Source organism: Coloeus monedula (genome assembly GCF_965178545.1).
Source record: "Coloeus monedula genome assembly, chromosome: W".
Taxonomy (NCBI): Eukaryota; Metazoa; Chordata; class Aves; order Passeriformes; family Corvidae; genus Coloeus; species Coloeus monedula.
In genome coordinates this window covers 12361906-12386143 of record NC_138821.1, presented here as the reverse complement: position 1 = coordinate 12386143, position 24238 = coordinate 12361906, and the positions used below count along the sequence as shown (strand labels likewise).

The window sequence follows — 24238 nt, the reverse complement described above, 5'->3', positions numbered from 1 at the left end:
ACTTCTTTATCACGGTATCCCGCAGTGGTAGGGAGGAGAAGAGAGATCCAGCAGGCAGGAATTGTGCAGCAAGATTGATTTATTTAATTATTTTACAACTCTTTTATAGACTTTTTTCTTCATAGTCTAATTGGTCAAAGGATCAGCCACCCCTTGGGGTGATTGGCTAAAATCCTAAGACATCCATTGTCAAAATATTTTTCTACTGTACTATGAACAAAGGTTTGCAAGGCCGCAGGTGTTCATAGTTTATAGAACTCTACTAATATCTTCTGTGAGAGAGAAAAATATCTCACGGGACTGGAAAGAAGCAAGAAAATTTCTTGCTAGCCACATATTTGTATCCACACTTCTTCTGCTATATTGCCCCACACAATGATATTCTCAATATATTGAAGGTGTTCTGGAGCTCCACCCTGTCCCAGGGCAGTCTGGATCAGGCCATGGCAGATGGTGGGGCTGTGTTTCCACCCTAGGTGCAGTCAGTTCCAGGTGTATTGGACACCCCTCCAGGTGAAAGCAAATTTTGGTCTGCACTCTGCCGCCAGAGGGACTGAGAAAAATGCATTAGTGATGTCAATTGTGGCATACCATTTGGCTGCTTTTGACTCCAGCTCATATTGAAGTTCCAACATGTCTGGCACGACAGTGCTTAGAAGAGGTGGCTTGACTTCATTCAAGCCCCAATAGTCTACTGTCAGCCTCCATTCCCCATTTGACTTCCGCACTGGCCATATGGGGCTGTTGAAGGGTGAGCGGATTCTGCTGATTACTCCTTGACTCTCCAGTCGACTAATTAGTTCATGGATAGGAGTTACAGAGTCTCGGTTTGTGTGATACTGCCGCCAGTGCACTGTCCTGCTAGCAATTGGTATTTGTTGGTCTTCCACATGCAGCAATCCTACAATGAAGGGATCTTCTGACAGGCCAGGCAGGGTGGATAACTGTTTGATCTTCTCTGTATTCACTGTAGCCACACCAAAAGCCCATTGATACCCTTTTGGATCCTTGAAGTACCCTCTCCTGAGGTAGTCGATGCCAAGGATACAATGAGCCTCTGGGCCAGTCACAACGGGGTGCTTTTGCCATCTGTCCCCTGTTAAGCTCACCTCAGCCTCTATTACAGGCAAGTCCTGGCATCCCCCTGTCACTCCAGAGATCCAGATAGGTTCTGCACTCTTGTGGCTTGATGGCATCAGTGTACACTGTGCACCGGTATCTACTAAAGCTTTATACTTCTGTGGATCCGATGTGCCAGGCCAGTCCAGTATACCCGGTCATCCCTTTCTTCCTCCTGGCCGAAGTCAGGGACCCCCTATTCCTGTTCCTGGTCAGAGTATTCACTATCTGACCTTTGTGATGCCAGATAAGAAGTTCCCTCATCAGGGCTGTAGGAAATGGTTTTAGTTCTCTTATATCTGGGAGATCTCTGATTGTGTTCTGGTCTCTCTGTGGCAACTACACTGACAGTCTTCTTGGGAGCCCCCTTCTTAACAGGTCTCTTCCCTCTCAGTTCACGGACACGGGCTTTTGTCGCTGTTGTACCAAGAAATGGCCAGAATCACGACACAAGTCCAAGGAGAAAATGGAATTATTTTTATTAAATACAAGCTAGGTTATATATCTTTGTACGTAAGAGAGCATGATATGATTGGTCGTTTGACCAGCCACCCCCTAAAAGGATTGGCTGAGGTTCTCTAACACCCATTCACAATATTTTTTCCCAGAGTTCCAAAACAAGGCTGGAAAACAAACCCAGGTGCAGAGATAGAGAATTAGTTTACAAAACCATCTTTCACTGTTTCTCAGCTAAAGCATGAGAAAGAAAAACTTCACAAAATGCTTCAGCAGCTGGAAAATTTCTCTGCTCCTGCTTTTTAGCATCCACAGGCTTTCAGCTTAGAGGTGGGTTCACCATCTGACTTCCTCATGTCGTCCCCTTGCTCACGCAGAAAGAACCAGAGTTCATTGCGTGGCCTGTTCTTGGGGCTTCCCTTCCCTCTGACCAGGGTTGGAGAGGAGTGATTTCTTGGGCTGCCCCTAAAAGTTGGGGTACTGGCTCGTAGGGGTGAGGGAGTACCCAGAGTTTCTTCTACATTTTGGAGCCAGGAGGACGCCACCTCTACAGTTGGTGTATCCATTTGAGGATAATACAGTGCTACCAAGCTGCTGGAATATGATGCAGGGACGCCTTGAACCACCTTCCTCCACATGGCAAGTGTACAGGGGACATCCTCTGGATCTTTAGAGACACTGTCATTCTTTAGATCATTATGGATGACTTCCAGCACTGCTAATTCTCTCAAGTACTGGATACCTTCATCTGCATTGGTCCACTTCCCTGGGGATTTCACAAGATCTTCCTTAAATGGATATCTTGCCCTCACGCTTGAGAGAAGCCGTGTCCAAAGGCTGCAAATTGCTCCTTCCTTTCCAAGTCCTCTTTCAATTTTCCGATCTTTAGCAAGGGATCCCAGCTGTTGGGTTTCATGAACTGCTGACTGTCGGCCCCATTATCCCAGCATCAAAGCAGCCATGCAGAAATCCGCTCACCTGGCTGGCAGCTGTAATCTTTTCGCAAGTCTCGAAGTTCTGATGAGGTCAGGCACTGAGTAATTTCAGTTTCCTGTTTGACTTGCCTGACTCCCTTCAATTTCTTTGTTGAAAGGCCTGCCTCTTGATCTAACCCCTCCTTTCCTACTATTACTTCCTCTTCTTCTTCTTCCTCTTCTTCTTACTAATCAGTGGTATGGGCCTGAGACTTGCCTTGTCCATTTTTTTGTTTTCACTACTGGGGCAATTACTGTAGTTGTTGTGGTTTGTGTCCCTGCCTCAGCCATAGTGTCCTCAAACACAGTTTGGGTTCCTGCCTCAACTACAGTCCTCTGAGAGTATTGAACAGATGCTTGGTAGGCCCAGGCCAGGCCCCAGTGCAGGGCAAGAAGCTGCTCGAATTCCTGGGAGTAAACAAGACACCCTTCTATCAATCGATGGGCCAGTTTGTTAGGGCTGTTTACCTCTTCAGGAGTAAAATCCCAGGCAATGGGAGGTGATAACTGCCCTAGGAATCTGACCAAATCCCTCCATACACCTTTCCACCCAGGAACTGGGTGCTTCAGGGCAGATTTTAACAGCTCCTCACCCAAAGGTTGTTTCCTCTTATACCAGGATGATGACAAATTCCATGAATTCCATAGTGTAGCAACGGTATTGGCTAATACTATTAATGATATCAGGCAGCTTATATAAGGATTGGGAATGACCATGGGAGCCTGCAGTAAAAAGTTATCCATATTCAAATTCACCCCAGGCAGAGAGAAGGAGTTATATTCATTCATAGTCATTGTTTGTTTCAACATGTTCCCAAACTTAGCAAAATAAAGATAAGCAGTGTGGCTGCCGAAGGCCACGTGCCACACAGGAGCTTACTACTTGAGAATTGCTATTGATAATTACTACAGCATGCAATACATATATATGTGTATATATATATGTGTATATATATGTGTATATATATATAAAACTGCCTTTATCTCTCCCCACGTTCAGGCACCAAAATGACTGTAGCGGGTTGACCCTGGCTGGGTGCCGGGTGCCCACTAAGTCACTCCATCACTCCCTTTTCCCACTGGGACAGGGGAGAGAATAAGATGGAGAACAACCAGCAAGGTGAGATAAGGCAATTTTATTACAGTAATAGAAAAGAAATAAGCAGAGATCTGCACGCGCAAGAGCCAAAGAGAAAAAAAAAGAGTCAATCTCTACTTCCCATCAGCAGCGATGTTCAGACACTTCCTGGGAAGCAGGGCTTCAGCACACATAAGAGTTCCTCCGGAAGGCAAACACTGAAAACTCACAAATGCCCCACCTTCCTCCTCTCTCCCTTAGCTTATATATCTGAGCTGACATCATATGGTATGGAATATCCCTTTGGTTAATTTGGGTCAGCTGTCCTGGTTGTGTCCCCTCCCAGGAGTGTGCCCACTCCCATCCCCTTTGGTGGGGGAAGGAATGTTAGAGGGACAGCGCTGCTCGGCAGTAGCCAAAACACCGGTCTGTTATCAACACCCTTTCAGCTACCAATGCAAAGCACAGCACTGTGAAGGCTGTGAACTTTACCTTGGTCAGACCCAATACAGACAGTCTAGGATGTTCCTGGAGTGTGTGGAAGAGAACTTCCTGATGGAGCTGGTGAGTTAGTCTACCTGGGGTGGGCCCCACTAGAGCTTTTGTTTACAAACAGAGAAGGGCTGGTGGGAGATGTGATGGTTGGAGCTCATCTTGGGCACTGACCACAAAATTAAAGTTTTCAGTTCTTGGTGAAGTAAGGAAAGGGGTCAAAAAAACCTCTACCTTGGACTTCCATAGGGCAGACTTTGGCCTCTTCATGACACTGGTTCAGAGAGTCCCTTGCAAAACAGTCCTTAATTACAAAGGGGTACAGGAAGGCTGGACATACTCTAAGAAGGAAATCCTAAAGGCACAGGAGCAGCCTGTCCCCGTGTGCTGAAAGATGAGCCAGTGGGGAAGAAGACTGGCCTGGCTAAACAGGGAGCTTTTGCTGGAATTCAGGGGGAAAAAAGAGAGTTTATGACCTTTGGAAGAAGGGGCAGGAAACTCAGGAAGGATACAAGGATGTTGTTAGGTCATGTAGAGAGAAAATTAGAAAGCTGAGATAAAACTCAACCTGGACACTGCTGTGAAAGATAATAAAAAGTGTTTTCATGAATAAATTATTAACAAAAAGAGGGCCAAGGAGAATCTCCATCCTTTTTGTGATGCAGAAGAGAATATTTTAACCAAGAATGAGGAAAAGGCTGTGGTACTTAATGCCTTCTTTGCCTCTGTCTTTAACAGTAAGACCGGTTGTCCTGAAGGCAACCAACCCACCTGAGCTGGTAGACAGGGACGGGGAACAGAATAGACCCTCTGCAATCCAGGAGGAGGTAGTTACTGACCTGCTGACCCACTTAAGACACAAGTCTATGGGGTCAGATGGGATTTACTCAAGGACACAGAGGGAACTGGCAGAAGAGCTTGCCAACCTGCTCTCCATCTTAGCCAGTAGTCCCGGCTAACTGGGGAGGTCCCAGATGACTGAAGGTTGGCCAATGTGATGCCCATCTACAAGAAGGGTTGGAAGGAGGATCTGGGGAACTGCAGGCCTGTCAGCCTGACCTTGGTGCCCAGGAAGGTTATGGAACAGATCATTCTGAGTGCCATCATGCAGCGCATACAGGACAACCAGGGGATCAGGCCCAGTCAGCATGGCTTTACAAGAGGCAGGTCCTGCATGATGAACCTGATCTCCTTTTATGACCAGGTGACCTGCCTGATGAGGGAAAGGCTGTGGATGTGTCTACCTGGACTTCAGTAAAGCCTTCAATACTATCTCCCACATCATTCTCCTGGAAAAGTTGGCAGCCCACAGCTTAGACAGGTGTATTCTTTGCTGGATAAAAAACTGGCTGGATGGCCGGGCCCAGAGAGTGGTGATGAATGGTGCTGCATCCAGTTGGCAGCCAGTCACTAGTGGTGTTCCCCAGGGCTCAGTATTGGGGCCAGTCCTGTTTAATATCTTTATCAATGATCTGGACAAGGGGATCAAATGCACCCTAAGTTTGAAGATAACACCAAATTGGGTGTGAGTGCTGATCTGCTGGAGGGTAGGAAGGCTCTGAAGAGGGATCTGGACAGGTTGGACTGTAGGGCTGAGGCCAATTGTATAAGGTTCAATAAGGCCAAGTGCCAAGTTCTGCACTTCTGTCACAACAACCCCATGCAGCACTACAGGCTTGGGAAAATCTGTTCAGATTTCCCCAAGAAATCCCAGAGATTTACAGTGCCTGGAAATCTTCCTGGTGGAAAAGGACCTGGGGGTGCTGGTCAACAGCTGGCTGAACATGAGCCAGCGTGTGCCCAGGTAGCCAAGAAGGCCAATGGCATCCTGGCTTGTATCTGAAACAGTGTGGCCAGCAGGACTAAGGAAATGTTTGTCCCTCTGTTCTTGGCACTAGTGAGGCCAGTCACGAGTACTGTGTTCAGTTCTGAGCCCCTCAATTTAGGAAGGACATTAAGGTCCTGGAGTGAGTCCAGAGAAGGGCAACAAAACTGGTGAAGGGTCTAAAGAGTAAGTCATATGAGGAATGGCTGAGGGAGCTGGGATTGTTAAGTCTGGAGAAAAGGAGGCTCAGGAGACCTTATTGCTCTCTACAACTACCTGAAAGAAGGTTTTAGTAAGATGGGGGTCAGCCTCTACTCCCAGGCAAATACTGATAGGACAAGAGGACGTAGCCTCAAGCTGTGCCAGGGGAGATTCAGGTTGGAATTTTTTCACTGAAAGGGTGGTTAAGCATTGAAACGGGCTGCCCAGGGAAATGGTGGAGTCACCATCCCTGGAAGTGTTCAAGAAACATATGGACATGGCACTTAGTGCTATGGTTTAGTTGGCATGGTGTTGATTGGTCAAAGGTTGGACTGAATGACTTCGGAGTTCTTTTCCAACCTGAATGATTCTATGTTTCTATAATTAGAATTTCTTTCCATATGATCAAATTGAATGATAAAACCATTCAATCGAGAGACCCTGTGCCTTTCTGTTCTGAAAAGTGAATGCATAAATATATCCTTCTTACTCATATGTTTCTTTAGGGTACCCAGAAATTTAAGCATTATTGTGTTTAAAGAAAAACTTCAGAATGGTATTATGATGGGTTGTCCTGGTTTCAGCTGGAATAGAATTCATTTCTTCTCAGTAGCTGGTACAGTGCTGTGTTTTGGATTCAGTATGGGAATAATGCTGATAACACACGGATGTTTTGGTTGTTGCTGAGCAGTGCTTGTCCTGAGTCAAGGGTTTTTCAGTGTCTCATGCTCTGCCGGGGAGGAGCTGCAGAAGAAGCTGGGAGGGAGCAGAGCTGGGACAGATGACCCGAACTGGCCAAAGGGATATTCTGTACCACAGAACATCATGCTCAGTATATAAACTGGGGAGAGTTAGCCAGAAGAAGCCGACTGCTGCTCAGAGACAGGCTGGGCATCGGTCAGTGGCTGATGAGTATCACTTGTTTGTTCTTGCATTTTATTCTCCTCTCTCTCCTTTTCATTACTATTATTATTATTATTGTTACTATTAGCGTCAGCATTATTACTATTTATATTTTACTTTGTTTCAATTATTAAACTGTTTTTAACCCATAAGTTTTTACTTTTTTCTGATTCTCCTCCTCATCCCACAGGGGGAGAAGGGAGTGAGCGAATGGCTGCATAGTACTTAGTTGACAGCTGGGGTTAAACTATGACAGAGGTATGCATGGTTCAAACCAACATAGTGAGGGAAAGGGATACCAACAGGATTGCAGTAGGTAAGCCAAGTGTTGGTATGGCATCACCTGAGAGTGGTAATCCTAGTGGGAACTTAAGGACAGGGCTGCTGTTCAGAGAGACCTAGACAGGCTGGGGGAATGGGGTCATGGGAACCTCATATAATTCAACAAGAGTTGTTGAACTGCAATGCTGCAGGCTTGAGGAAGAGTAGCTGGAAAGCTGCTTGGTGGAAAAGGACCTGGGGGTGCTAGTCAACAGTCAGCTGAACATGAACCAGCATGTGCCCAGGTGGCCAAGAAAGCCAATGGCATCCAGGCCTGTATCAGAAATACTGTGGCCAGCAGGACGAGGGAAGTGATCATCCCCATGTACTGCTGAGGATGCACCTTGAATCCTGTGTTCAGTTTTGGGGCCCTCACTCCAAGAAAGACATTGAAGTGCTGGAGTGAGTCCAGAGAAGGGCAATGAAGCTGGTGAAGGGTCTGGAGCACAAGTGTTATGAGGAGTGACTGAGGGAACCAGGGTTGTTTAGTCTGGAGAAAAGGAGGCTCAGGGGAGATCTTATTGGTTTCTACAACTACCTGAAAGGGGCTTCTAGTGAAGTGGGTGTCAGTCTCTTCTCTTAGGTAACAAGTGACAGGACCTAGCTTTAAGTTCTGCCAGGGAAGGTTTAGATTGGATATTAGGAAAAATTTCTTCACTTAAAGGGTGGTCAGGCATTGGAACAGGCTGCCCTAGAATTGTTAAAAAACGTGCACTTAAGGACATGGTTTAGTGCTGAAAATGGCAGTGATAGGTTAACGGTTGGATTCAATGACCTTGGAGATCTTTTCCAACCTTAATGATTCTATGATTCTATGATTGTAAGAACAAGCACCTAGTCTTGCACCTGGAAAGGAAGAACCCCTTACAAAGATACAGGCTGATGCCTGCCCAGCTGGGGAGCAGCTGTGCTGAAAAGGACTTGGGAACTCTTGATAGACAGTAAGCTTAACATTAGCCAGCAGCGTGCCCTGGCAGCAAAGGTGGTCAGTAGCATCCTTGGCTGTATTAGCAGTAGCGTAGCCATTAGATAAAGGAAAGTGATTATCCCCCTTCACTTAGCACTCATTACACCATATCTGGAATACTGTTTTGGGCACAGTACAATGCAGGAAAAACATTGATCAGCTGGAGCATGTCTAGTGGAGGGCCACTGAGATTATCAGGGGCCAGGAGCACATGCTGTATGAGGAGACACTGAGGGATCTGATCTTTTTCAGCCTGAAGAAGAAAAGGCCTAACAGTAGTCTTTCAGTACCTACAAGGAGGCTATCAAGACAGAGCTAGGCCCTTCACAGTGGTGCATGGTAGAAGAATGGGAGACAATGGGCATAAGTGGAAACAAGAGAGGCCCTGACTGGATAGGAGAAACTTTTTCAGTGTGAGGATGGTCAAGCATGGGATCAAGGTGTCCAGAGAAGTTGTGCAGTCCCCATCCTTGGAGGCTTTTAACACCAGACTGGATAAAGTCCTGAGCAACCTGGTCTAACCCCTAGATGACCTTGCTTTGAGCAGGAGATTGGACTAAAGACCTCTTGAGGTCCCTTCCAACTGGAATTTTACTATGATCCTATAATAATGAAAGTTAAGCCCTGTTGTGTTCTCTTCCTTTCTGGAATGTCTGTGAAATACTTAACTGAGTTTAATAGTAGAGAAATATAGTTCATTATCTGCAGCTTGCAGCTGAGACAGCTGCTGCCTTAGCACATGTAGGGAAAACACATAAGATATTTGTTATCACAAGGACTTAGTGGTCTTGGACAAAGGTCTAACAACATGTTTAATGCTAGTTTGCTCTGTATAAGGAAGGGACATAAAAACAGCACATGATGGAGTAAAAGTGGGGAAGCACCTATCAGCTTGTGTCTCGATACAGACAGGCCTATGCAGCATGCTGTATACCAGAAGAGAGATCTATCTGATGCCATCACCTTGGGGGTCCTGCTATCAGGAGTGTAAGAAAGGATCTAATTCAATTACTATAATTGGTTCCATATAGATTCTGGGTTTGTGTCTATAAACAACCTCTTTTGCTCACATCCTGGATGCAGTTTGTTGTTTCTTTGAGTCCTTTGTCTGCCCAATAGCTAAACAGAACAGCAAATAACCTGAGGATAAAACACAAGTCTTCTAGACAGTAGTACTAGGGCCAAGAAAGGGGCTTCCATCAGCTGATCTATTGCTCATTTTTTACTAATACTTATCCCACTGTATACTACAACAGACAGACTTCACTAAATCAAACTTAGAGTCTACAAGAAAAAAAGGCTAGTGTTGTATAACAGCTAGTTTGCCTGTGTCAACAACTGTGTGGAGGCTCTATAAGAACTAGCTAGTTATACCAATTCATTTACTTGGGTTAGTGAAACTATTACTCTAAAATGCATTCCAAACCCTGCGTGTGGTCAGAGCAATGCAGCAGAGGGCCAAGTAAACAATAGAAGATCTGGCTAAATTAACATACGAATAAGAGGCTCCTGTAAAAACACGTGAAGCAAACATTTATATTGACATTTGAGGTACAGACTCTCCCTTGAAATAGCTCAGCTACAGAGTACATGTTTATGGACAGAGTTGCTACAGAAGCAGCGTTTGAAAAGTTTGGTAGAAATTTTGAATTGCAGAGGCTCTGACACCAGACTTGTTCTGGGAATAGCATTTGGAAGTAAGATTCTAAAATGGAAGGCTTTTAAAGATCTTCCTGTTTCTCAGTACTTGGTAATTTCAGAAAACATTCACTTAATAAAAGAACTTTAGTTTAGCAGTGTATGAAATTCCTGCCAAAACCTGACTTACAAGTGCTTGGCTCCTGACTGTAATCAAGCTTTTTGTTGAAAGTAGAGTCTCATCCTACCCACTGTACCTGAAGGTCCCCTTTTGTTCTCTTTATCAAATGTTTTTCACTCCATTACAGATCTAGCTTTAAAAAAAAGTTTAAGAATTTAGTGAATTTAGACTAAAAAAAAAAAAAAGTTTCTCAGTGACCATACAACCCAAAGATCATATGTAAGCAATTGTTGGGGGAGAACACCAAACAATGTTTTTATGAAAGCAAAATGTAACATTTAAATCCTCTTAGAAAAAGTAGACAGCTAGCGTTTTCATTGATGCCATCCAGATCTGCAGTACTGATGTCATACAAATTAATTGCTATTAATGATAAAAGCAGATTTAAGAGCTATACCAGGAATATAGCAGAAGTATAATTGTGATTTCCAATATTCATAGAATAAGACATAGCCATATCTAATAACAATAGCAGTTTCTACTGGAAATCTATCACTTATTGTAAACATTGTATTTGAGCAATTTCTTTTTCATACTTTAATTCCCAAAATCATAAAAGGTGAATTTAGTAGCATAAAACTCATCCAGTTTCATGTTTGGCAATGAGAACCTTCTTCACAGACAACCAAAAACCTAGCAGCACATTTTCAAACATTATTACAAGCATTTCTGGATTACTCTCCCTCCAAATCCCCTCCATGCTCAAAGCACCAAAAATAAAGTGCAATACCCATAAAAATGTGTCAAGAAAATAGCCACATTTTTTCTTTGTAATAAAAAATGAGTACTTTGCCTCAGTCTTAACAGTGCTATACTGTGTCCATCATTTTGGGTTCTTCATCTTTTTGTAGCATTGAATTTAAATTGCAGAAACTTCTGTTTATGCAACCTTGTAGATCATTTGCATTCTGCAACAAATGAAGAATTGAAAGCTTAATCTCAATACATGCATACACTTACAGAGAATTAAGTCAAGCTATTTTGTCTGTGTTCAGATGAGATAATTTTGTAATAAAATATAATATCTTAAATAAAACCCTAGACAGCATTATCATGTGAACATCAGAAGCTTCTTTAAATTTAGCTAGCATACTATGACCTTATTGTGCATTTTCTCAGGGTTCTGTTACCAGATCTTACCAAACAGGTACCTTGAGCAAATTTATTTCAAAGTACTTTAAATTGTGTCTCCTTCCCTAACATCCAGCTTTTAAAAGCTTTTAAAATTTTCTTTTCAGCCCAAGATGTGAACATCACTAACACTGAAACCAAACACCCCAGTATTCCAAGATAAAGATAAAAACAAGGGGGAAATATCATAACAGTGTAAATTTTCCTTAGATTTAATTACCTGCATATTTCCATTAATGGGATTAGTAATTTGCAGTTGAAAGCTCATTTCACCTCCTGTGATACAAAGTATATTTAATTCTAGTACCTGAAGAGGTTAATGATGCAGTTTTCTATTTAGCACAATTATTCAAGGGCACTGAACTAATGTATGCCTTTTGACACTATAAATTGTGAGAGCTTTCAGAAACAATCTCTCTCCCATACTGATAATAGTGCACACTAGAACAGTGCTCCAGGTATAGAGACCTATTCCTAGATATCAAAAAGTACATCTTCACAAGAGTGTAGCAAAAATTTATTCCTAATACAGTTTTTATATTCATTTTTGGAAATAAAAAGTCTACCTGTGACAAAGACTCCAGTCCTTCTACAATACCAGTATAGACACTGGAATTCTCTACTGACATAGCTTGAAAGCCTTGAGACTGTGAACAGATTCTCACTCTTGATTTGAATGCTTCAAGTTCAGTTTTAAAAGCTTCCAAGTAGCCTTCTTCCCCTGCCTGTAAAGAGAGGAGTGAAATATTTTTCATCTTAGCCAGATTTACTTCTAGTTGTAAGCATACATACTGCTAAAAAGAAGTCCTGCAGTAATGCATATTATACTCATTGAAGGATAATGGTTTGGACAAATCAATAACAATATTAGCACCAGTCAGCTTAAAAAGAAGATTCAGGTATGATGGTTTTTGTTTGTTTGCTTTGTTTTAAAGAGAGACTTTGGCATTTGATTAGTATAGGAACTGTTATTCATTCATCTGAGAACATGCAAGAACAAAACAAATATAATTTTAACCCTTCCTTTATTCTACCTCAGAAGCCAATACCCTTAAGAGAAAAGGTACTCATGGCAGCACTCACTTCAAAAGCAAAGCATGAATCAAAGTGAGTGTCAACTTAAGTCCTTAGGGCAGCATTAAGATCAGCATGACTTGATTCTTCAGTCTTGTATAATTTAATATAGAACCTGAATCAAACCACAGCTTCAGTCTTCTCACATCTCTCCCTCTCTCAGCATTTCAGAGCTAACTATCACTGACTGAAGAGAAACAGACTCCAAATTGGGCCATGCCATGAACTGCATAGAGGCACAATGACAAGCAAAATAGGACACTCAGTCCTTAGACACATTCACATTTACCAATGTAATTTAGGTGGCGCTTCATTATTCCACACTCCTGTAGTTCCCACGCTGTGTTCTGCTTTCCCTCTGGCCTAACAATAATCCATGGAACTTCCATTCTCAAGATCAGAATTACACAAAACATTCATCCTAGAATGAACTGCCGACAAAACAACACTTCCCTATTTGCTTGATTCAGTCAGTAACATTTAACCTCCAACCTCCTTCAGAACATGGATCCCTTGTAAGGGTATCAAGAGTTTTTCTCAGTGATATACAAATTCTGACTTACTTTGGCTTTTTGGAAGAATAGACGAAAACAGCCTCTTGGATCCACATTACAACTTCTGGCCATTTCTATAATAAACTGCATCACAAGTGCTTGGTGTGCTATTTGTTCCATCAGAGCTCTTTTCTGAAGAGAAAGTACATAATTACAGAAAATATCTTTAAAAGTATAACTCTATCTAAAATTCAGCAACATCTTTGCATTTGATTCCTAAAGAGGAAAGAACTGATACTGACAGAAGCAAAGAGACTTAATTAGCTGAGACTAGATCTAATGTAGCAATGTGTTTTTGAGGCTTCCTTCATTTTGGGAAGACACGGAAAAGGGTAATTAAATTGGCTCGTCAATCCGGACAGCTTTTCTGTAGTGTAAGTGGGAAGCTGCATACTTTTAAGCAGTTTAAAGTTCTTCCTAGTACCTGTTCAGCTTCTAGATGAAAACACCATAAGATGAGATATTTAGCTGTCTCTTCACATACAAGATATGGGTGGTCAGACAAAAATCTTTGACTGTCATCCCATCTGCCCAGCATACCTAATTAAAAAAAACAAACATCAACATGAATTAATACATTCAATATTTCAACAATTTAATGCAGTGAGGACATTATTGAAATTTACATACTACTACAATCTCCTTCACTCTTCATTGTTACCTCAGAAGAACTGCATACTAATCAAACTGAACTCATTTTTTTGCTGTTTTTAAAACACCACACAATGCTGAAAGAGCATTGCCAATCAGGTATGCTCAAACTGTAAAGATATAATAAGACCTTAACAGTAGCAGCTAAGTATATTTTAGTATCTCTGGCAGTGTTAAAAACAAGTTAATTGTAAATGGTTTTCAGACATTGTAACAAAGTAGTATCTATACATATTTGTTAAGAATTTGATAGCATACCTAAGTTGATGGATTTACACTCAGTGATTTTGACAGAAAAGTTCTCAAAGTGCTTGCAAGTAAGACAAATAGAAATGAAAGCATAATCATAGTCTAAAATTAATATGCTTCTGACATGGTTTGCCATCTTTTAGGAAATACAAAGCTATTTTTATAACCAAGTTCAAGCATTAAGGTCAAAACAGGAGACCCAACTCAGTGGTTGAAAGTTAACTGGAAGACTGAATTGTAGTAAGTAGCATGAAACTACCTTAATGGAAAGAGCTGCAGGTTGAAAGTTAGAATTCAAAATTCAAGCATTGAGATCACCTTTTTTTGCCCCCCTATTGTCCTTCACATGAGTTAATTGCCCTAAAATATATATTAGTGATATTTCACTGCTTGCCAGTACTAGATACAAAGTTTTACCCTTCTATCACTCATATATCTTTAAAATTAAAAGTGGTTGCATCTCTACATAGTCTTAACAGCTGTTTTGCAGATATTTACCTTTTATCATTCATCCTCCTCATGGATTATGAGACAGTAAAACTCCAGCTACTTATAGGAGGCAGGTAGACAATCCCAGGTACTTTTACATGCAGGAATTGCATCTCCACTAATGCCCCTATCATTTCCCATGGAACAGCAGAAGAAGTTGCTAGAATTTTAATTTTCATGACTTGAAAATTTTTTTCAGTTCTATATTGACACAAGAAGTTTTCATTGATCATAGGAACCAAAAGACTTCTGTGATTTAGTTTCCTTTACTTTGAAATGGTTGTTATAATACTACATCTCCTGTCCTGAGAAACGAGAATCTAGATACTCTACTCGACAGATGTTTCATTTGTAAACACCCATTTTGAATAATAAAAATAATTAAAAAAAAAAAAAATAGACCTACACAAATTCTACAGGAGGTTAAACTGTGAAATGTTGGAAGCAACATACTTACCAAAGTATCTAATCTTTTGTTCATGCTTCTGTATAAATGATTTAGATATATCTTCATCTTCTACTTCTTTTCTTTTATATTGACTAATAAAACTCTAAAGATGAGAAAAAACTATCATAGAATCTCCACATATACCTTTTTGAACTACAGGATTATTTTAATTCATTACTATCTAAAGTGTAATGTTCTAGTTTTAAGCATAGCCCAGCAAACACATATGTAGCCAACACTTAATTGTACCTATGAAGGTTATTTACCAAAACATAGCTTGTATAATTAATAATAGGGTGAAAAATTACTTATCATATTCTTCTTCTAAGCAATAATCTATCTCAAAGTTCTACACACTAGTAGGAACTTACTGATCTATAAATGATGAAAAACATCTATACTGTCTAGCCCCGATGAAGCTCAGTGGAATTATGAAAAATGATGCATTAATGGTTCATATTCAAATTAAGTGCTGAAAACAAAACTGGAATTTACCATGAAGACAGTTTGTGCCAAAATAATCTTTATTAAGAAATTAATGTTCTCAGAGGTCAATTGTGCATGTTTCAAATGTGAGAATTTGGCATAACAAAGAAGCAAATTTCATGTGAAGAACAATTGTTCATCCTTGGTTTTGGCAGAAGTTGCTATAAGGGACAAATAAAATTTCTGATTCCCAATTAAAGGAGAAGTGTCACACATATTTGTGATATCAGTGCAGCATGTCGCCTTTAAAAGCACAAAAAAAGAAAAACATTCAACACATTACAGTAAGCACTACACTAGATATAGAAAACACTCAAGATGAGAAATAAATGAAATATAAAAGGCTTATAATTGTGTTCATACACATTTATATGTCATACCTTATTAAATACCTCCTTACTAAAAGAATCTGTATTCCATAGATTCTGTCTTTCTCTCTCTATTAGGGCTTCTTCTTTTCTCCTCCATTCTTCTTCACTTTGTCTCAGTTCTGAAGCTTCAGTCTGTGCTTTGGCATATTCCTGATCCATGGATTCTGAATTATGCAGTGCTAAACTACCAAGTTTCTGCTGGGCTTCTGCTAGATTCAATTTGGATTCTATGGAGCTCCTCACAAACTCTTCTTGTTTTTGACAGATTAATTCAATCCCTTGATCATAGGTCTGTGTGGAAAACAAAACATGCTATTTAAGGAAGGAAAACTGATAGGATTTATGAAGCATATAGAAACAGAAGGCTTTGACTCCCAAATAGAACACTGAGATGGAAAGCATCTTAAAAGAAATATTATATTCATAACTGACTAAACATAATGTTACCAGATAATAAATTGTCAACACCTGGTGAGCTAAGACAATGCTTGTTCTACCAAAACCACTGGCCTATGGAACTGCACAATGCCCGTTGTGTAACAAGGAGAACTGGAAGTTCACCAGCCCCAGTGCCCTGCCAACTCAGCCAGGTCGACTGGAGCATTGGGGTCCCCAACCACCCGGGACCACCAGAGAGACCCCCAGGACAGAAGAATGCATGCGTAAAGGGGAGGGGAAATATGTTAGTGATTTTGAGGAAATGATTATCATATGTATGTTTAGTCTCATACAATCAATGAATACGTATGTGGAATACAGTATATAAACAGAAACTTCCCTGTACTCAGCATGCACAGCTTTGGGAGGAGCTATCCCATCATGCATGCGGCCGAGTAAAGAATGCCTGCTTCTTAATGCTACATTGGTGTTAAGGAGTTTTTTATTTTACTGAATTTTTGGTAACAGTTTTGGAGACCCAGATGGCACACACTCCTGAATTTTAACTTATCCGAGGGACTGCAGGACCTCCAGCTGACACCCGCTCCGAAGAAAATAGCAGCAAGACCCCTGGCAAGATAAAGGCATTCTTTACTTTACTTTAAAGGTGTTAACTGTTAACCTGCCTGTAAGGCACAGCAAAAGCTATGCAGGATTTGGTTTAAGGGTACCTAAGGTGGGAAACAGGAAGGGTTAGAGTCCCTTCTAAGGAGCTCCTAAAAGGTAATTGGTTATAATGGGAAACAAAACCTCGAAAGGGGTATCACAGGTGTCACCACTGGGATGTATCTTGAAACACTGGAAACAAATTGGGAGTGATCCCTTCACACGTGAAAAGCTTATAGAATTTTGTAATCAATGGTGGTCACTTTACACGCTGGAAGATCAAGAGAAGTGGCCTAAGGATGGAACCTTACAGTATAATACCATATTGCAATTAATGTTGTTTTGTAGGAAGATTTTGGTCCATTTGCAGGATGCACTAGAAGGCAGCAAAGAGATTTTTGGGGAGAGATTGAGGAAGTTCTGATGGCTCCCCTCTGGCAGGCGGTCAGGAATTATGGTCCAGTAATCCTGTTTTTAATAATGAATTTAATGTCTTGGAGAAAGGTGGCAGAAGTTTATCAGGAAGATTCGGATAGAATTGCTAAAGTATTTGAAACCATAATTAGGACTCAGCCCTCCCCCCCCAAAACAATTGGTTGAATGTTATAATAATTGGTGGCTAAAGTATACTTTGGTAACTTGTATTAATTAGTGGCTGAAGTATATATAGCAATTTGTATTGTGATAATTTGTGGCTGAAGTGTATTTTGCAATTTCTGTTGTGATAGTCATTAGCTGAAGTGTATTTGGCAATTTGTAAAGAAAGGGGCCATTGGAAAAGGGAGTGTCCCCAGGCTAGGGGAAATCGAACAAAGAACCTAAACCAGGCTCTTCAAGTCAGCAAGCTTAAGACCTTAAGTGAAAATGAAAAACCCCCCTGAAGGAACCAGGGGAATCATCCTCAGCTGAGCCCTGGTTACATTATTGCTGGGAATGAAAAGGTAAATTTTTTAAATTGATACAGGAACAACTTATTCAATACTGAATACATGCAGAGGCAAACTTAGCTCGAAACCTGTAAACTTTGTGGGTGCAACAAACAGGAAAGAGAACTGGCCTCTTTTTACAACTACTACTATTTAAATTAATAAAACAGTGGAGGAAACACCAATTTGTATATGCCTGAATGCCCAATCCCCTTGTTGGGGAGAGATTTATTGGGAAAATTGGATGTTCAAATAACTTTCTGGGATGGAGAAATACAAATTCAAATACCAGAATCAAAAGCTGTCAAGGCAAAGATTTTTATGTTACAGGAATCAGAAGAGTTGGAAGAAATCCCAGAGGAGGCAAAGAATGCTGTAACCCTGTTGGTATGGGCAACTGAGAAGCCTGGATGATCAAAGGTGGGCAGACTGGTGAGGATGACTCTCAAACCTGAAGCCAGACTGGAAAAGCAAAAACAATATCCTATTAAGTGTGAGGCAAGAAAAAAGTTAGAAAAAACTTATAAAAATTTTTTAGCATATGGGTTATTGAAAGAATGTGATTCAGAGTATAACACATGAATATTACCAGTTATAGATTAGTACAAGATTTAAGGGCCATTAATAAAAAGTACCTGATATTCATCCAGTAGTAGCTAATCTGTACACACTCTTTGTCGCAGCAGGGATTACTGCAACAAGTATATTTCAAACCAGGAGTCCCGTGGAAACGAAGTATATATGGACAGATTCGTGGTAGATGTTTCAGAGATGTTTATTTCTCCAGCCGCATGGCCGGGGCTCAGCTCAGGAACTCCACAGTCACGGGACCCGAGGGTCCTTGGCGTTATCAGGGAATCCAAACCAACCAATGGGGAATGAAGCTGAGCAGGGGCAGGGAAACCCCGTGCCTCCCACCCCAGGGCCCCTCTCCCAGGGCTCCATGGCAGGGGAGGGACCCCAACATCTCACCCATTTTATTTTAATAAAAGGAGAATGAAAACAACTGGATAAACATAACAAGAACAGTTTCAAGACAAAACAAGCCACCCTCCTGAGTCTTTAAATGTCCAATCAGATTCTGTGGAACATCTTAGGGCTGACAGAAGGGAGACAGAACTCTCCGGGCATGCTTTGTGGGGAAACTGAGGCAGGAGAGGGTTTAATTTTTCTCTCCCTCTTTTCATCCCCCCCTCGGCATCGGAGAGGAATTGTAGGGAAATGGAATTGTATAGGGAAGCCATGGGGTGAAAAACGGATTAGGAATAAACTGGGGATAGGGTAAACTTAGGAAGGGGTTCATATTGGGTATAGGGTAAAAGGGGGAAGTAGGCTGTGGGTAGGGAAGTTGCTGGGATGGATAGTGTTTATAATTTTGTGCATAACGGCTGCCTTTGACTGGAATACCCCCAGGCCCAGTAACATTTGCTGCTTGTAAACCCTTCTTTCCTTGCACTATATCAAACTGCACAACTTCTCCATCTCCTACACTTTACAGGTAATTTTTAGGGTTATTTCTTTTAATGGCAGTTCTATGGATGAATAAAACTTCCCCTGTATCATCTCGTGTTATAAACCCATAGTTGTTTTTGACATTGTACCATTTCACAGTTCCTGTAACTTTCGTGGCTACAACTCCTCCTATCACGTGCTTGCGTGTTCGTCCTGGCTGCTGGTCCCGCGTGGCTGCCGCCTCGCTGACTCCGACGTCTCGGCCGGGCCCCCGCGTTGCGGCTGCTCCACGCCCTCCGAGCGGCGCTGCTCCAGCGCGTCTGGGCTCTGCGCGGCCCCGCGTTGCCGTCCCCGCTGGCTCCGTGCCCTGTGAGTGGTTCCACTCGGCCAACTCCACGCTGCTTTGGGTGCGGCCCCGTTCCAGCTCGGCGCTGCGCTGCGCGGCTTCTCGTGTTGCTGTGGAAACCGCCGCTTCTCCCTCCACAGGGCTTTCCGAGCCAGTCGCTCAAAGCGGCCTGCTACACCGATGCCCGGTTCCTGGCTGCTCGTGGCCCACGGCACCCGCAGCGCCTGCGGCATCGCTCACTCACTCGCGGTCGTGTGGCCGGGGACCCCGAGACAGGGATGGGGTCCGTGGTAAGGCGCACGCTCCCGAGGGGGCTGGGCGCATCCAGCACAGGCACCTCCGCCGGCATGGCTGCAGTCATGTGCTCCCGGGATGGCGGCCGCGCGGTCTCAGCCGCGGGACTATGGCCATCCTTTGCTTTAATAGGACCATATAAATGCTCCTGAATAGCTCCACTGACTACCATGGATCCACGCAAGGGTTCAATCACTAATACATGTTCTGTTTGATCTTTCATTTCCCACAAGATCTCGTCCCAAAAACACCCCTGACAAGATCCAGGAGGTTCAATATCAAAAAGTAAGTCTTGAGAAATATAGGAGAAATTTTTGAAAAGCCAGTTAAAAAAAAGTTCTAGATCTCCCTGTGAAGGATACAGGATGTTTTGTCCACTAAATATCAAGTAGCAGGAAACCAGCTGCCTATACCTAGATAAGAGCCAGAGACAAATATGTGCTTGCCTAATCCCTATCTGTACTTGTTAATCAGCTTTTAGTTCCAGGACCTTGAGCATAATGACCATACAAGGAAGGGTCAACCAAAAGACACCAGAGGATGACTACTAACCTTCATTCTGCGACCACCAGGAGGAAAAAAGACCCCCTAGCAACAAGTCACACATGCGCAGAATACCATGAAAAAGACACGTTAACAGGAAAAGAGACTGTATAAGAAGGAACTGGAACTGGCGAAAGGCGCGGCAGTTGGTGGAGCGGAGACTCCCCTGCCGCCCAGCGCTGTAATTGCTTTTGCCTTGCTTGCTTGCTGTTAATAAATAAAATTGTAATTAGCAGATTGAGTCTCGGAATTCATTACAAATTGGTGCCGTGACTCGGATGCAACTTGTACGGCGGGGTAACGGCTCTACCGGGGAGGCGCCCCGCCGATCTGTCGGTGGCCCTGGTGGTCCCGATCCCTACCTCGGTTGCACCGACCAACCTAAATTCAAGGCATTAGGCAAAGGAAGCCGGCAGACCCTGTAAATTTTGTGCACAAAGGTCCGGACGAAGACACAGGATGCGTGAGTATCTGTGCGGAAGGATCCGTTCGGTCTGGGTGAGGTATCCTGGAGTGCTGCGAGTGTGTGCATGAGAGGGGAACCGGCAGCTCGGATTCTCCAAGTGAGTGTGGACCCTCAGTAGTGCGGTTCTCATTGCCCGCGAGGGCGTGAGCCACGAACCAGGGGAAGCCAGTGAATCTGCACCACAGACGCGCTTGAGGGCACTCCAGAAGATGGGACGGGAAAAGCAAGCCCTCCGTACCCATAAAACTTCCCCCGGTGCCTAGAGATAGCCCACTGGGGTTTATGTTAGATAATTGGAGACATTACCCTAGCACAGGGGGTAAGGATAAAGCTAAAATGATTCATTATTGTATAGAAATATGGGGCGGGAAAGAAATTTCCCAGGGTGTTTTCTGGCCTATATTTGGATCATCTGAAGGATGGGTAAAGCAGAAACTTAACACCTGGGTGAATACAAAAACTCCTTTTAGTCAGGAAGAGAGTGATTATGCTAGCGTTTGGGCAGCAACACCTGAGGATGAAGTGCTCCTGTTTCCCCTTAAGGAAGGAAAGCGAAAGAAAGATAAGAATAAGGAAGAAGACATCCCTTTGATCCCTCCCCCCTATGTACTCCCTCAGGATCCCCAACCCCCAAATGCGCCTCTAAGGGAGCCCCAGGGGGTGGGAGGTAACCCCGAGCCCCAAGAGGAAGAACAGGGACCTATGACTAGGGGCCGGGCCAGACAACATAACTTATACCCATTAAGGGAAATGCCCATGGGAGGCCCAGGTCCTCAACCCGCAATAGGATTCATCTCAGTACCCCTTAGTTCTAGTGATGTACAGGAATTCAAGAAGGAGATGGGGAACCTCCTGGAAGATCCACTGGGGGTGGCAGAAAGGTTAGACCAGTTTTTGGGGCCCAGTATATACACTTGGGGTGAATTACAGGCCATATTAAATATTCTTTTTACGGCCGAGGAAAAAAATATGATTAGGAGGGCAGGAATGCGAATATGGGACGCACAACATGCGCAAGGACCTTTAGCAGATACTAAGTGGCCTCTGCAGGATCCCAATTGGAATCACCAGCAGCAGGCAGACCGAGGTCACATGCAGGATCTGAGAATAATCATAATACAAGGAATTAGAGAAGCAGTGCCTAGAGGGCAGAATATTAACAAAGCATTCAATGAAAGACAAAAGAAGGAAGAGACACCCACAGATTGGTTAGAGCGCCTGAGAAAGAATCTGCAGATGTACTCAGGTTTAGACCCCGAAACACAACTAGGACAGGCATTGTTAAAGACACAGTTTGTGGCTAAATCATGGGAAGATATCAGGAAAAAGCTGGAAAAGCTAGAAAATTGGCAAGATAGAGGTTTAGATGAAGTGTTGAGAGAAGCACAAAAAGTGTATGTTAGAAGGGATGAAGAGAATCACAGGAAGCAAGTAAAAATGATGGTGGCGGCAGTTAGGGAGACAAGAGGAAACGATCCTCCCCCTCCTCGCAGACCGCATCAAATGCCCCAGAGAAATGGGGGAGGGGACACACGAGTAGAGAAAAGGAATGTAAATGTGTGTTTTTATTGTGGAAATAGAGGGCACTTTAAGAAAAACTGCAGAAAAAGGCTGAAGGATGAGAGGATGTTTAAAGAAGATTAGAGGGGTCAGGGGCTCTATTTGCTGGGGGCACGGAAACATCAGGAGCCCTTGATAAAAATTAAGATAGGTCCTCAGCAGCAGGAATTTGAGTTTTTGGTAGACACTGGAGCGGAAAGGTCCACAATACAAGTATTGCCCGCCAGGTGCAAAATTTCCTGGGATACTGCCCAAGTGGCTGGGGCAAAAGGGGAACCCTTTGAGGTCCCCATTATAAAGAATGTATTAGTAGAAACAGGATCTAAAATGGGAATAGGGAGCCTTTTATTAGTTCCAGAAGCTGATTATAATTTGTTAGGAAGGGACTTAATTATAGAGATAGGCATTAATGTAGAAGTAGTGAATAAAGAATTAAAAGTTAGACTTTGTCCCTTGAGAGTGGAGGATGAAGAGAAGATTAATCCAGAAGTATGGTACACCCCAGAGAGTGTGGGAAGACTCGAAATACCTCCCTTCTCGGTAACCATTAAAGATCCTGAGGTGCCGATAAGGGTCAAACAATACCCCATTTCTCCAGAGGGAAAAAGGGGATTAAAACCCGAAGTTGACAGGCTACTGAGTAAAGGTCTTTTAGAACCTTGTATGTCCCCTTTTAACACCCCTATCTTGCCAGTAAGAAAGGCAGATGGGTCATACAGACTAGTTCACGATCTAAGGGAAATAAATAAAAGAACAGTAGCGCGCTTCCCAGTAGTGGCCAACCCTTATACCTTATTGAGCAGATTAGGTCCCGAAAATCAGTATTATAGTGTAATTGATCTTAAAGATGCATTTTGGGCATGTCCCCTTGTAGCGGGTTGAGTTCGAAACCGGGCAGAAACACCAATTAAATGTAGTGGTTTTGGTTCAAAATATTCATTACTTACTCATTTTCCTTCTGTGAGATAAGAATTAGGAGAAAAGCAAAGCAGGCACAAACCTTAAAGAGTTGCAGTACAATGAAAGAGTTTTATTACTAATAGAATTAAAAGTAAAGAGACAATAACAAAACAAAATTAAAGCAAATCCCCCCCCCCCCCCCTCCAGCACTTCTCTCCTTTTACCTAGCTCACACAAGGGATAACAGAACATGGGATGTTAGTCAGTGTTCCAGTTCTTGAAAAGTCTCTCTCTTATGCTTAAGGGAAAAAAAGGGTTTTTCCTTCAGTTGCACGTGGTTCCCAAACTGCCACTAACAGCATTTCTGCCCGGAAACAAACAATCTGCTGTGTGTAGAACATCTCTCCCATGAAAAATCTCACAGTTCCTTCACACTGCAAAACATGGGCCATCACATGGGGTTATTCATCTTTTTAAGGATAAGTTCTTTTGGCCTGCACACAAAGGCTCTTCTTCGCCACAAGTCTCTAACAGCCGCTTACTACTATAAAGCCTGGCATCGGCATTCTTCACAATCTTCACAGGCACACGAAGATACTCCATCCCCCCATGTTCTTCAAATGGATTAAAGAGACAAACAGTTTGTGGTATTACAGTTTCTTACCACGGCATGCAAGAAGGTTTCTTTTAAGCTGCGCGCCAGAATCGTGGCACCGCCCTCTTTTCTCCCGTCGCCATGCTCAGCTCCGTCCCATGTGACTCACTTCTCTTTCTCTCTGACTCTGACGCCGCCATGTTGAAGGGTGTTTTTGTTCGGGCTTTACGGTGGGGAAAGCCTCGCTCCCTTTGTGCTGCTGGCTGCGTGGTGTCTTCTTCAGTTCAGCACGAAGTGTGCTGGCTGCAGACAGGAGGCTCTGCCGGCTCCCGTTGACTCCGCCGGCTCCGCATGGAGAGGAGAGGGACCCGCCGGTCCCCAGAAGCCGCGCTGGATGGGTCCAGCTGTGAACAGTCCATGGCTGGTTTTAGCTGCCTGTGGCTCTGAGGCAGTCCCCCCCCCAGCCACCCAGGGACCGTGCCACAGCGTTGGGAGAGGGGGAAA

The 24238-nt window shown here is 43.1% G+C and overlaps 1 protein-coding gene across 1 annotated transcript in view; it reads right to left on the bottom strand.

The window, feature by feature from the left end:
• Nucleotides 1-10471: 10471 nt before the first annotated feature.
• Nucleotides 10472-24238, bottom strand: part of LOC309584558 (hsp90 co-chaperone Cdc37-like 1) — a 70726-nt gene continuing 56959 nt past the window's right edge. Inside the window, exons 3-8 of the mRNA XM_082300617.1 lie at nt 15618-15899; nt 14761-14854; nt 13339-13454; nt 12924-13046; nt 11853-12011; nt 10472-11063 (exon numbers count right to left, since the gene is read on the bottom strand). Of these exons, the coding sequence (XP_082156743.1) occupies nt 10965-11063; nt 11853-12011; nt 12924-13046; nt 13339-13454; nt 14761-14854; nt 15618-15899 (873 nt within the window). The 3' untranslated portion in view covers nt 10472-10964. The remainder of the gene's footprint in view (nt 11064-11852; nt 12012-12923; nt 13047-13338; nt 13455-14760; nt 14855-15617; nt 15900-24238) is intronic.